Here is a 14,555-nt window from a genome sequence, read left to right on the forward strand (position 1 = left end):
AGGTCCTATGAAATCTATTCCTCAAACTTCAAAAACTTCCACTTCCAGTATGTTGGTCAATGGCATCTCATGTTTGCTAGTTATGTTCCCTGTCCTTTGACACCTGTCACAACATTTAACAAATTCATAAGCATCTTTAAAAATAGTGGGCCAATAATAACTTGATTGCATAACTTTGACAGCTGTTCTGTGACCACCAAAATGTCTTCCATATGCTGCAGCATGACATGATTCCAGTATATGAGGTATTTCTTCTGCTGCAACACATTTTCTTATTACTTGATCTGAGCATAGCTTATATAAATGTGGGCCATCCCACTGGTAGCTTCTAACATCATGAAGAAATTTTTTTTTTCTCTTGAAACTTCAGCTCAGGTGGTAGTAACCCACTTACTAGATAGTTAACAAAGTCTGCATACCATGGAGATGCTGACTGCTGCAGTATTTGTGCTTGCTGTATTACCAACAGCTGTTCATGAGGAAAAGTTTTAGTGATGCCCTTCCTTGTCAATGTACTAGTGTCTGCTTCCAACCGTGACAAGTGGTCTGCCACTTGATTCTCAGCCCCTTTTCTATCTTTAATTTCCAGATCAAATTCTTGAAGCAATAAGATCCATTTGATTAGTCTTGGTTTGGCATCCTTCTTTGAAATTAAATATTTGATGGTTGCATGGTCTGTGTAAACAGTTACTTTAGTACCTACCAGGTAAGCTCTGAATTTGTCAAAAGTAAAAACTATTGTTAGCAATTCTTTCTCTGTAGTGGTGTAATTGATCTGAGTTGGAGTGAAAGTTTTGCTTGCATAGTATATGGAATGAAAAACCTTATCATTTCTTTGCCCTAATACTACTCCCACAGAATGATCACTATCATCACACATCAATTCAAATGGTAAATTCCAATATGGAGATATAACTACTGGAGCAGTGATAAGGATTTTCTTTAATTCGCCAAATGCTTGAAGGCATTCTTTGTCAAAGTGAAATGGTTTGTCATGCTCCAGCAATGAACATAGAGGCTTGTCTACTTTGGAAAAATCCTTAATGAATCTTCTGTAGAATCCAGCATGACCCAGAAAACTCCTAATACCCTTTACTGAAGTTGGGGGTGGCAGTTTATCTATTACCTCTATCTTGGCTTTATCTACCTCAATACTATTCTTGGATATTCTTGTGACCCAGCACTATTCCTTGCACCATCAAATGACACTTCTCCCAATTGAGTACTAGGTTGGTCATCTCACATCTTTTAAGAACTTCTTCCAAGTTGTGTAAACAATTACTATATGTTTCTCCAAAAACTGAGAAATCATCCATGAAAATTTCCAAAGTCTGCTCTACCATATCAGAAAATATAGACATCATGCATCTGTGAAAAGTTACTGGAGCATTGCATAGCCCAAATGGCATTTTTCTGAAGGCAAATGTTCCATAAGGACAAGTAAATGTAGTCTTCTCTTGATCCTCTGGTGCTATAACAATCTGGTTGTAGCCTGAATACCTATCTAAGAAACAGTAGTATTGCTTTCCAGCAAGTCTGTCCAGTATCTGATCTATAAATGGAAGTGGGAAATGGTATTTTATTGTGGCTTTGTTGAGCTTCCTATAATCCATACACACTCTCCATCCAGTCACTGTCCTTGTAGGAATAAGTTCATTCTTCTCATTAGCCATTACTGTTATCCCTCATTTCTTTGGAAAACAATGAACTAGGCTTACCCATGAATTGTCTGATATTGGGTATATGATTCCAACATCTAACCATTTGATGATTTCATTCTTCACCGCTTCTTTCATAATAGGATTCAGCCTTCTCTGGTGCTCCACCGAATTGCTGGAATAGTCTTCTAACAGGATCTTATGCATACAGATTGATGGGCTGATACCCTTTATATCTGCCATGGTCTAGCCAATTGCCCTTATGTATTTTCCCAGCAAGTCTACTAGGCTTTGTTCTTGACTTGCATCCAAAGTAGAAGAAATGATTACAGGGAGTGTGTTGTTTTGACCAAGATAAGTATACTTTAAATGTGAAGGTAACAGTTTTAATTCAAAACTAGGAGGTGATTCAATAGATGGTAAAGTTGTTTTTACTTCCCTGTCTGAAAGATTCAGGTGTTCAATAACCCTGTTGTGCCTATTAGATTGCTGTTTTTCTATGCAATCTGTTTGAATTTCTGCAACATCTTCCTCTTCAATCTCTTCAAAGGTGGTGACTTTGTTAAGTACATTACTGCAGCATCTGTCCATTCTATCTGCTACAACAAGATCCACTACACTTAGGAAATTGCACTCTTCTATTTCATCAGGGTTTCTCATAGCCTCTAGTACATTAAATGTGACTTGCTGATCATTCACTCTTATGGCCAGCTCTCATTTCTGCACATCTATCAGAGTCTTTCCAATTGCTAGAAAAGGTCTGCCAAGTATAATGGGTACCTCTTTGTCAGCTTCAAAGTCCAGCACAATGAAATCTACTGGAAAAATGAATTTATCAACCTTCACCAGTACATCCTCTATCTTTCCTTCAGGATATGCATGAAATCTGTGAGCTAATTGCAGAGTGACAATTGTTGGTCTGCACTCCCCTACTCCAAGCTGCTTAAATACAGATAATGACATCAAGTTAATACTAGCTCCCAAATCACAGAGTGCTCTGCCAGCATACCTATTCCCTATTGAGTAGGGTATTGTAAAACTCACTGGATCTTTCAATTTTGTGAGAATTTTACTCTGAAGCATATGACTGCTTTCTTGTGTTAGAGCAACAGTTTCAAACTCTCCCAGCCTTCTTTTTCGTGCCAAGATATCTTTTAGAAATTTCACATAATTTGGTATTTGCTCCAAAGTTTCCACAAAAGGTATGTTTATGTGCAATTGCTTCAGCACTTCTAGGAATTTGCTGAACTGCTTGTCTTGTTTTTGCTTCTGGAAGCTTTGAGGGAAGGGTGGTGGATGTCTAAACTGCTGGTTAGATTCAGGAGGTACCAAACTCTGTTTGTTTAAGTTGGTGCAGGTTGTGGCTACTGGTGTTGTAACTTTTTTTTTCAGCAAGATCTGGTTGAATTTCTTTTGCAGTTACTGTAACTGGGTCCCTTGCATCAGTGTCTTGATGGGGAGTCTGCTGTAACATGCTTCCCTTTTGAATTGGTTTTTGAGCTAAATTGTATTCCATCCCATTTTTGGTCACCTCAACTGGGATATCAACATGCTTTCCAGATCTCAGACTAATCACTTTGCAGTGTTCTTTGCTCTTTCTCCTAGGATCTTCTGTGTTGCTTGGTAAGCTTCCTTGAGTTCTACTGCTCATTGCTGTAGCTAATTGTCCCATTTGGTTCTCAAGATTTCTAAAGGACACAACTTGACTCTGCACAATTGCTTTATTCTTTGCAATGTACTCCTTGATTAACACTTCCAATGAAGTGATTGGATCCTGACTGATATGTTTTTGCCCTTGACTTTGTTGATGAAAACCAGGTGGTTGTGGTTGTGTGTTTCTACTTAGTCCATTCAATGCTGGAGCATTTCGATTCTGATTACTCCATGAGAAATTTGGGTGTTGCTTCCAGCCTGGGTTGTAAGTATTTGAATATGGGTTGTTCTGAGGTTGTCGATTGAAGTTACCCACATAATTTACTGAGGATGGATTTCCAGGACAATTATCAAAATCATGTTATTTACCACAGTAGACACAAGAAAGTTCAGTAACTTGCTTTACTGTTGCTGGAGCAGCTGTCATGGCTTTTACCATGTTAGTCAATGAAGTTACTGAGCTGATAAGGCTGTAATTGCATAAATGCTATGTACCCCTGCTGATCCTCTTGCTACTGGTTGCCTAGCTGAAGGCCACTGGTAATTATTATTGGCAATTCTTTCCAAAATTTCATAAGCTTCAGTGTAGGATTTGGATAACAGAGCTCCATTTGCTGAAGCATCCACCATTAACCTTGTACTTGGATTCAACCTATTATAGAAAGTTTCCAATTGAATGCAACAAGGAATACTATAATGAGGACACCTTCTGAGCAAGTCCTTGAACCTTTCCCAAGCCTCATACAAACTCTCATCTTCTAGTTGATGGAAGGAGGTAATCTCATTTCGTAATTTTGCATTTTTTTCGGTGGAAAATATTTCATTAGGAATTTATCAGCCAGTTCATTTCATGTAGTGATGGAATAAGATGGTAATGAATTTAACCATGCTCTTGCTCGATCTCTTAAGGAATAAGGAAAGAGCCTCAGCCTTAAGGCATCTTGCGTTGCTCCAGCAATCTTGAAAGCATCACTTACTTCCAAGAATAATTTAAGATGGAGATGAGGGTCTTCATTTGGCAATCCATTGAATTGCCCAACTGTTTGCAACATTTGAAACATCATTGGTTTTAACTCAAAGTTGGCAGCATCTACTTCAGGTCTGATGATGCCAGGATGGACAACTTGAGGAGTTAGTCCAGCATAATCTCTTATAACTTTATCTCTGTCATCAGCCATGTAAATAATATTGTTGTTGCCTGGCTGTCTCCCGTTAGCATGTTCATTATGCTCTTGTTGAATGTTGGCTGGTTGTAAAGGCCCGTAAGGGTTCAAATTTCCCTCATCTTGCAAATTATTCATGTCTGAAACAATCTTTGAATTTCTTTGTTCTCTTCACAATCTCCTGATAGTCCTTTCAATCTCAGGATCGAATTAAAATATCACAGATCTGTCCTTGAGCATACACGTACTGATCTGCCAATCAATAAAATGAATCAAGTTTAGTTTAGTGCTATCACGATTTACTTTACACTTAAAAAATAAACAATCTATCCTCGGCAACGGCGCCAAAAACTTGTTGGTTGATTTATATAATCAATTATTATCAATGCCAATGTGCAAATATACACAACAAGTAATAAAGTGATGAGTGTTCAAGATCGTCTCCACAGGGATTGATGTTTACTCAAAATGCTAAAGCAATCGCAATAATGCAAGTCAACTAAAGACCGAAACAAATAATTGCCAAATAATTCTATCATAACTAATAATTACGAGAGATGGAAATAAAACAATACCGTAATAAAATAAACTAAGTTAAATGTGTCTAAGGTTCAATTGAGAATATAGTAGTTGAATGATCAAACTCTCCTAATGGGGTGACTGTTGATTACCGAATTAGCACCAGTTGTTATAATAAGTGCTGTAGCACTGGGCAGAACCAATCTGCATCCGCAACTATCGCATGTTGAAAATCTCATACCTTTAAATCTACTAACAATGACCAGTTGCTTATAAATTTAATGTATGGCTTTATGATCTTTAATCTCTCTACCCTACAAGGTGAACACCTATTTCTATGATATCACAAATCTTAATTCAAGTATTCCCTTTATGGGATTTAAGTTAATCTAATCCAGGAAACTCGATTTAAGAACAAGTAATACTCTAATAATATCCGCTAAGACATGCCCTTTTGCTGCTCTATCTTAACTGAAACTATTAAATGGGTGGTCAACCGAAATAACAGTTATATTCATAAAAACTATTAGAGTATAATGCTACAGCATTATCATAACAACATATAAGAACAGTCAAGACCCCATTGGATTATTTGTCACTCAACTACAAGTAAATTCAGTTCATATTCTGAATGAGAAAAGTAAACATAAATATTCTGATCACAGAATACATCCAATCAATTAAAGGAAGAAAGATAATATGAGTTGAGCACGATGAAAGACTAATGATCCTCCTCGGTTCTTCAATGATGCCGAACAACACTCCTTAATCTTGATCTTCTTATTCTTCTTGCCTTTGTAATTGTTTTTGGATGATAATTCCTCTCCGCTTTCTATGTGGTGCATGCTTCCTTTATATATTGCAAATTAGGTTAAAACCAAAGTCTATGGGCGTGCATGTGTTTAAATTAGGAAACATGCAGATCGTGATTTAATTGCTGACCCGCGCTTATATTTTTTCCCGCATTGCTCCCAGATTGCTACAACACTGGTTGCTCTAACATTTGCAACAGCACTGTATTATTTCCGATTGTGCTTTTCTTCTTTTGTGGCCATCTTCTTTTCTCCTCTTTCTCATCTAATGTCTCCACATCCTTTCATGAATTTAAAACCTACAAATTAAAATATGTTTTTAGCACAAATTTCTATGATTCAAGCAAAACTTGTTAAAACTCAACTAAAATGAATGTTTATGCAAAAGGTCACCAAAATGTAATCAAAACACATTATTTGCTTTCTAAATGGCCTTTATTCACATCTAGAATAGATGTAATAACTCTCATTTCCGAGAGTTATCAGTCCCCTTAAAATAATCCAGATCAGTCATTTGCATAAAAATATATCATGAGCGGTTAGGTGGAGGATGCTGATTTGTTAGAAAATAATTGTTTTTAACTCTTGCGATTGTCTGCAGTCTGCACCCTGCACTCTTGTTCCAAAACCAATACAAAGCTGTAGCAATCTTAAGAGGATTTGTGGAACAAAAGATGGCCAAGATTGGAGGTTCTCTGCTTGTTCCTTGTGTTCAAGAGTTGGTCAAGAATCCTATGTTAGTTGTCCCTCCTAGATACATACGTCCAGATGAAGATTCACCACTCAATTCTGATGATGCTTTGATTTCATAGATACCAGTTATTGACATGCAGAGCTTGCTTTATGAAGAATCAATGGATTCTGAGTTAGCCAAGCTCGACTTCGCATGCAAAGAATGGGGTTTTTTCCAGGTAAAATGCTTTAGCAGAGTTAGAAAGATTTTTCATGCTTGTCTGTGATTTAAAAATCATGAAATCTGCAAAAATCTCAGTCACAAAATATCTATTTTTGAAACCCAGTTTCCATTGATTTAGCATGTCATGATTTCAAAATTTCCCATCTAGTCCTTTTGCTGCTTTCAGTGCTTCTAGGACCGCAGCTTGTGAAATGTCAAGGAAGTTGTCTCTTGTTTTATTGTACAATTTATGAGGCAATATGAAAAGAAAACACTCACCATTTATTTTTCTGAAACCCAGATTCCATTGATATATTTGTTTTTGACTTTATTTATTACTTTAGCTTTCCATATAGCCATAGATTTGTTAGTATAATTTGTATTAAAAGATGCCCATGACAAATTTCACCTATTTTGTCTCAATAGCTTTTGGTAGCTTATGAAAAAATATGCTTCTGTCAATATGTGATAAAAGATATAATTAATTGTATAAGACTCCCACAGATTATTAGCTGTTCTAGAATATTCAAATTTCTCCAAAACTATGAGTAAAAAACACTTGTAAAAACCAATCATTGATTAGATTTATAAACAAAATAAAATTGGTGTTTAATGCAACAACAATGTTTGCAGTTGAAATGTAACAAATGCTTTTAGCCATCAGTAACAACAAATCTTGTCTCTAAATCAGTCAAATAAGTTGCAATCTGTCTTCATAAAACGCCTGGACGATTGTGAACCTAGTGGCACGATTATCAAATCTTAGCTGCTTTTCATTCCTGCATAATTTCAGCTGGTAAACCATGGAGTAATCTCAGCATTTCTAGAGAAAGTAAAGAAAAAGGTTAAGGGCTTCTTCAATCTGAGCATGGAAGAAAAGAAAAAATATTGGCAGCATCCAGGAGATGTAGAAGGATTTGGACAAGCCTTTGTTGTATCTGAGGAACAAAAGCTTGATTGGGCTGGCATTTTCTCGATGATCACTCTTCCAGTTCATCAGAGGAAGCCACACTTATTTCCTAAGCTCCCTCCTTCCCTCAGGTTTTCTCTGTTTGTGCTTGATATGGATTTGCAAGCAAAAAGTGAAAATTAAACCTTCTATGATTCTATATAATGTTTTACCTTCTTTTTTCTTGTAGAGACACCTTGGAAGTTTACTCAATGGGAGCCAGTTTGCCAGTGAGCTTAGGGGAAAATCTCACCTGGATGACCTGAGAATTCAACATGGTCGAGGCTAGTACAATTATTTTGGATAATTACAGATTTGCGCTAGGAATTTTCTGATGATAATTGTGCTTATTTTGGATAAGTGTCTTTCATTTTTGGAATAGAATTTTTGCAGGCTTGTCATGTTTTTATAATATTTCAAGAACTATTTCACTTGCTTTCGGAGTTAAAGATGATTCAAATATGATATTAAATACTTAAGCATGCTATAACCTTTTATTCACATCCTTATCAACAATATACTTTGTTGCAATGTCACTGAAGTTGAATATATAACAACATGCTTGGGTTATATGTAGTCATTTGGCTTAACCATCCGTCACATTAAGCAGATTGTTGTGATAATGTGTTTTGCATGTTGTTAAAATAAGTAGTTTTTACCGAAAATATTCAGAGCAATAAATTGTAAAAAAATTTGTATTACTTGTAGCAACATTGTTCGAACATATCTTAAATGTTCTATAGCACACATTGCATGAGTACATAAGTTGTAACTTGTTACCAATAATAATAATAAAAAATAATAATAATAGTAATAATAATTATCAATAACTAAAAATGAGACAGATGTTACTTTCATAAGTGGAACTTGGATTCACAAGCAAAATATGAGGTTTTAATTGGTTGTTATCAGAAAAAAATATAAAGATAATTAATGCCTAAATATAAACAGCTATAATTGCATAAATGACTAATCGATTACAATTCGAATCCACTATTTTCTTAATAGTGCACAGTCAATTCCAACACAGCACCAGATTGCAGCGTGTTAGAAAAAAATTTAGGTAATCATATATATGTTTTAATCAATTATGATAATATGTTCACCCATATATCAAGATTTGAATAGATAAAAAGTAATACTCGAGAACCACCAAAGTCCTTTTAACTGCAGACACGCAATGGTGGATTACTCTCACAAGTCAAGAGCAAATGCTGACTAGCTCAAAATAATACATTTTAAATTGTTGCAATGCTCCGAGACCAATGCCAAGTTGTGAAAGAAAAATAAAAAGGGAAAAAGAAAACAAAACGCAGTATTGAAAATACCTTCACCTTTTGGGTTGATGACAAGGTGGGCACCACAAATAATTAATTGGCTGATGATTTGTTATCGTTATCAAGGCTGATGCTACAATACCTGCATGTATCAGATACATGCAGGTTTTATGGCCGTTGGATTCAATACAATGAATCCAACGGCCATAAATGAATTTAAACAATAAATAATTAAAAAAATATAAAAAACTTGAAACCTATAGAATCAGTCTCAACACACACCAAACCCCCTCAACACACATCAAACCCAGGCATATATATTTGTTGGGAAAAAAAACAAACAAAAGGCTCTCACCTCACGCGGGAAATCAATTTCTTCTTCCCTCCCTCCTCACTCACGGCTCATGACTCCCTCTCCCTCTCCCTCTTCACTCACCCTCACGGGTCCCTCTCCCTCTCCCTCTCCCTCGTCATTCACTCTCTCACCTGTAGTCCCAACGACGGCGCTTTCCGGCGAGGACACGCGGAGGTTGATCTCTATTGGCGGCAAGGATTTGTAGCTATAGATTCACAACCCACTCAATTCCCGTCAGCCCATTCTAAGTCGTTGTTAGGCCATCTCTGCAGTCCACCTACGGTAATGAGACATGGGTATCATGGGATTTGTTTGGTATCATTATATTTGTTGATCGAGTGTTTTATTTGATGTGGTAAGAAGAATCATTCGCCTCTCATATTTAAAAATTACAGCTTTTATCATGTAAGTTTATTAGTGCGTATTGTTGGGTAATGTAATAATTTACATGGATTTAGAATTCGTGGAGAGAGTTTGATGAAATTATCAGTGTGTATTGACAGGGGACATAATTTTTAGTGTACACAGTATAATGGGTAAGCGTAAGGCCAATGTCGCAGATGACATTAATATTCAGTCTAAGAAGCTGGATCCTCCGAGGCTGGGCAAGCATTCGTACATATACTACTTGTAAGAAACTAATTCATTGTTGAATTTTATTATTGACATTCTGTAGTCATTTCAGTTTAACACTGCAATAATTTTAATTGACATATAAGAAACTGATATTTGATATTATTTTTCTATCTACAGCAAGATAGAATCCCAAAAGTTAAAAGAGGAAGGTGTGAAGGTGGATGAAACGGTTTGTAGACAACTTTTCTATGTTGCAGCCTACTAACTAATAGTTTGGTTGATGATTGGCCAATGAATTTTTTTTTTGAGTGTAGGTTAAGGGGCGTATACGTGACAAATGGTTGAAACTTAGCGTGAAAGATAAAGCCGAATTCATCAACAGTTATAATGAAAAGGCTGAAATGAACTCGAGATTGGCCAGTGGATTGTTAAGTGAACCGATTCCAACAATGGAGAACAATTCTGATAAGGGTAATCACCTATGTCGATGTAGTGTTTTGCGGTTCTCCAACATTGTTTCTTCGTTATCTATTGAACAGCAAGATGCTGTGAGAGAAATTGGTTTTGGAAGCTTGTTAGGTTTAAAATGTGGGCGACTTAGGCAAGATTTATGTAGATTGTTAGTTAAGCAATGTAACGTAGATAAGCGGTCGATAACAGTCCATGGAAAGGAATACAAGCTTACTCCGGAAACTTTTACAAGCGTGATGGGTGTTGGTGACGGAGGAACACCGATTGTGCTTGGTGGTGAAGATAGTGAAATTACTGACTTATGAGCCAAGTATTGCTCAGGAAAGAAAGGCATCCCAATAGGTAGTTTAGATGAAATATTAAAGACAAATAGTTGTGCAGATGAAGATTTCTGTATTCTATTTAGTCTATTTGCGATTGGAACTATTTTGTGTCCAACTATAGCTACATACATCAACCCATCATACCTTTCTGCTTTAAAAGACGTGAGTAACATTCGCGACATAAATTGGGCCAGCTGGTCTTTCAATTTTTTATGGGAAGAAGTTTCAAAGTTCAACGAAAATAAAATTTCCTCGATGAGCGGATGCGTTATATTTTTAATGGTATGATTTATTTACTAATTTGTATTCTCGTTAGTTAAACGATTATGGTATTATCGATTATTATTTCCGTATTAACTAATTTTTTGTTGTTTGCAGTTGTTCTACATGTCATCAACTAAGTTTCAGCTTTCTTCTGTTGCCGAGAATGGATGTCCTCTTAGTGCATGGACTGATAGTGAAATAAAAAGATTCCTCAAGTGGCGACAAAAGTATGGTGACTTTGAGAGCAATGCGGTTTGTTCCCTTCTATAATTGTATAGTGTTTTGTAGTTATGTTATTAAATTGAATAGATTATTTATGGATATTTGTAGTTAATGCAGGTTCTGATGCGAGAAATCAGTTGCAGCTCATCAGGTGCTCAAAGTGAAGGACAAATTGACGATGGTGACGCCGCAAGGCAGCATCCATTTCATGCTATATTAGCAGTAATGGATAGAATGGAGGAACATATGAGAAGAAATAATGATTTAGTATAAAAAAATGGGCTTGAAAATGGATTCTCTTACTGAAAAGGTTGAAAAGTTAGAACGAGCATATTTTCGTCAAGAAGGAGCAAATGTCGCTGATAATAATCAATCACCTCCTACATATACTAGTGCCGAGGCAATTGATGATCCAATCTTTTCCTCTCCGAATATGGAGATGCACCCACCTATCCCTGCAGTTGTCACGCTTTCAGATCTAGTACGGAAAAAGCGTACGCCCATCGAAGTTAAAGAACGAAAAGCTTTGTACCTCATTACATCCACTGATGAAGAGGTTGTCCTAAAAGAAAAGTTGGCAGAAGTATTGCAAGACGCGATGAAGCCTAAATTAGTGCCAGAACTTTAAGATGAGGTATACATAGAGTAATAATTTGTTAACTTTTGTCTAAACTATATATGATTTAGTCTAATATTTTTATTCTTTCTTTGTCTTGAATAAATATGTAGTCTTTCGCGCAACAAGAGAAGAAATGCAACAGCCGCAAGATTTTAATCCGCTGTCTTTAGGCCCTCCTCGGCCATACAGAAATTGAAAACCAGGGCAGTACCAATTGTCCCCGTATGATCAAGTCTCACGCAGTCCAAAGCCAAAATATTGAGCGGGCCCTTTTTTCTTGAATGAGCCGGTAACCCTCGATCAATTGAAGATGCTCCAATATGGATTTGACAAAAGTGCTAGCCTAGAGTAACAATACCTTCATGGCCACTCATCAAGCTCTTTTCGTTTAATATATTGCCATAGTTATTTGATTTTGTTAATATATCATGTGATTAACATACTGTGAAATAATTGTGCGATCAAGTCATGAGGATATCACTTGGCGAGGCTTGTTATCACTTTTGCCCGATGCATCACTTGATGATGAGGTTTGTTCGTAATTTGACTTTAATGATGAAATTGTAATTAATAAAACCAATTATAATTGTTCTTGTGTTTAGATTTTTGCATGATGAGTGATTACCTTACACGACGTGAGTCGTGCAAAAGCCACGGGCAACCAATTAGCTAGTTCCTACCAACAAGATATGCAGTTGCTGATCCGTTCCTGTCTTTGTTTTTCATATCCTTTTTCTCATCATTAACTACGGTAATTTCAGTTGTGTTTTATATGAATTTGATGTGATGAATATGTAGCAATTTGCTACAATGCCAAATGCACATTTAGATGGTTTTAAGGTTGCCTCATAATACCGCAAACGTTACATGTATGACCTGCACCGGTGCCATCAGGTAGCGTGTGTGTTTGTTAAAATGATTTTTCGTTATGTTCGATATTATGTATGGTAAAAGTGACCCAAAGTTGTTCTTGCATAGATCTTTGTTCCCATGCACGATGGTGGCCACCATTGATTTATGTTGTTGGTTAAAATTAAAGACAAACAAGCGGAGATCTGGGATCCACTACCGGATGCACGACGGACACGAGATCGAGAAATCCAAGTGAATAGTATTGTAAGTCCAACTAATGTTTGATAAAAACGATGAGTTTAGTTTTCTGGCTATTGTGTTATTAATACATGTGATGTATTTTTGCACTTGAAAATAGTTACACTTGGTGGATGCTATACTTCATGCCGTTGTGGATGCTACATATTCAGTATCTTGGAGTTTCTTGTCATTTGTAGTGACCCATGGGGAAGGAGTTCCACGGCAATCTAACGGTTTTGATTGTGGAGTTTACGTCATCAAATTTATGGATACTCCTGGAATCATCACTAACAAATCGTATATAGTACGCTCCCTTATTCGCCTTATGTGGTTTCTTGGTTTATTTAACTACTGTTGTTGGGCCACTGACATGATGAAAGTGCATGATTATTTCCGCAGCATGACTCACAGAATGTTCGGGTGCAACTTGCGTTACAACTTATAGACTCTCCGTTCAACGAACAACGCGATCAATTATTGACGTTGGCTAATGCACACTACAGTAACGCTGCAACATACATAAATGAATCGAAGCTTGCATCAACAGTGAAGGCTCGTAATGTGTCCACCAGAAAAGGTCATAAGAACAGTTGCACAAAACGTCGTTTCAGGCAGAAGGTCTGAGATTGTTGTGAACATAGATTATGATAATTTTTTTGCTGACTTCATCCACAACTCTAAACTTTTGCTAAATTTACCTTGTAACTGGATTGACATACGAGTCATGTAAATTGTTTTGATGATCCAAAGGCGTAGAGGGATTAATGGGGCAATTATGATTTTTTCCTTCGACAACTGGTTGTCTTAATTAATACATGTTGAAAGGAAGATAATTGTTGTAAATGTTGCTATTATCACTAAGTACGCAAAATATATTATTACATTGTCATTGTTCACTTCTTACATGATAATATAACTCAATGATTTCCAAAAAGTTCGTTCTGCCCCCTCGGTTCAGATCCAAAAAGTGCATCATTAGCAATCATCCCCCATCCTCCAAGTATGTGTACCGTCCTCAACTAAGCATAATGTAAATTTGAGTTAGTTAAACAACGTAAGAAAGTTTGCCAAGCAAATTCATATATCATGGGAAATCACTTACAAGTTATTATGAGGCCACCAATTATAGTATGTGCTTGCATCGGTTTGTGTATGGGTGCTCACTGGAAGGGAAACGTGTAGCCTCTAAAATTGTGGAGGCTAGCCGTTACTCTATGAGTGCTCACTAGAGGGGAAATGACTAGCCTCTAAAATTTAAGAGGCTAGCCTATTTCGCGTTGGGGCTCACTGGAGGGGAAACGGCTAGCCTAAAAAATTTAAGAGGCTAGCTTTTTTCGCGTTGGGGCTCACTGGAGGGGAAACGACTAGCCTCTAAATTTGTGGAGGCTAGCCGTTTGTGTATGGATGCTCACCATTAGCGAAAACGGCTAACCTTTAAACTTTAGAGGCTAGCCGTTTTCGCTTTTGGTGCTCTTTGGACATTAAACGACTAGCCTCTAAAAATAAAAGGCTAGCCATTTTCTCTTACTAGAGTTTCTGGAACATGAACGGCCACCCTATTATTTTGTAAAGGTTAGTCAGGTTCAAAGCAATAAAACTGTTCATCTTCGCCTTCACAAAACCGGTCAGCCACTTCTATCTCTAAAAGCCGAATCCTCTTTCCCACGTTCTCAACCGAAAGATCCACCGTTTATAATCAGTTCATAG

At 36.8% G+C, this 14,555-nt stretch overlaps 2 protein-coding genes, 1 long non-coding RNA gene and 1 other non-coding gene across 16 annotated transcripts in view; 3 read left to right on the forward strand and 1 right to left on the reverse strand.

Moving 5' to 3' along the window:
* Positions 1-2,372: 2,372 nt before the first annotated feature.
* On the reverse strand, positions 2,373-3,750 carry LOC127900589 (uncharacterized). The gene is made up of 3 exons (XM_052435745.1): positions 3,681-3,750; positions 3,082-3,569; positions 2,373-2,993 (listed from the first exon to the last, which is right to left on the reverse strand). The coding sequence occupies exons 1-3, from the start codon at positions 3,748-3,750 to the stop codon at positions 2,373-2,375; spliced, it is 1,179 nt and encodes a 392-aa protein (XP_052291705.1).
* Positions 3,751-3,999: 249 nt separating this feature from the next.
* LOC112498490 (small nucleolar RNA R71) lies at positions 4,000-4,107 on the forward strand. The gene has a single exon (XR_003065802.2). It is a non-coding gene; the product is annotated as a small nucleolar RNA R71 (small nucleolar RNA).
* A 2,495-nt stretch (positions 4,108-6,602) lies between these two features.
* The window catches only part of LOC102616390 (protein SRG1-like), a 46,846-nt gene continuing 38,893 nt past the window's right edge, over positions 6,603-14,555 (forward strand). Inside the window, exon 1 of one of the 2 annotated variants that reach the window (XM_025099445.2) lies at positions 6,603-6,716. In XM_025099445.2, the coding sequence (XP_024955213.2) occupies positions 6,633-6,716 (84 nt within the window). In that variant the 5' untranslated portion in view covers positions 6,603-6,632. The remainder of the gene's footprint in view (positions 6,717-14,555) is intronic. The other variant, XM_052436586.1, reaches the window with a different exon arrangement.
* LOC127900983 (uncharacterized) lies at positions 9,142-13,727 on the forward strand. 12 transcript variants are annotated; one of them, XR_008052908.1, is made up of 12 exons: positions 9,144-9,563; positions 9,785-9,911; positions 10,035-10,086; positions 10,172-10,933; positions 11,030-11,167; positions 11,255-11,771; positions 11,867-12,045; positions 12,223-12,286; positions 12,359-12,650; positions 12,735-12,872; positions 12,967-13,152; positions 13,248-13,727. It is a non-coding gene; the product is annotated as an uncharacterized LOC127900983 (long non-coding RNA). The 12 variants fall into 12 exon arrangements; XR_008052910.1 differs by having other exon boundaries at positions 9,142-9,563; positions 11,246-11,771; positions 11,867-12,286; XR_008052916.1 differs by having other exon boundaries at positions 9,142-9,563; positions 11,867-12,286; positions 13,046-13,152.

The sequence above is a fragment of the Citrus sinensis genome, chromosome 3, assembly GCF_022201045.2.
Source record: "Citrus sinensis cultivar Valencia sweet orange chromosome 3, DVS_A1.0, whole genome shotgun sequence".
NCBI classification, from domain to species: Eukaryota; Viridiplantae; Streptophyta; class Magnoliopsida; order Sapindales; family Rutaceae; genus Citrus; species Citrus sinensis.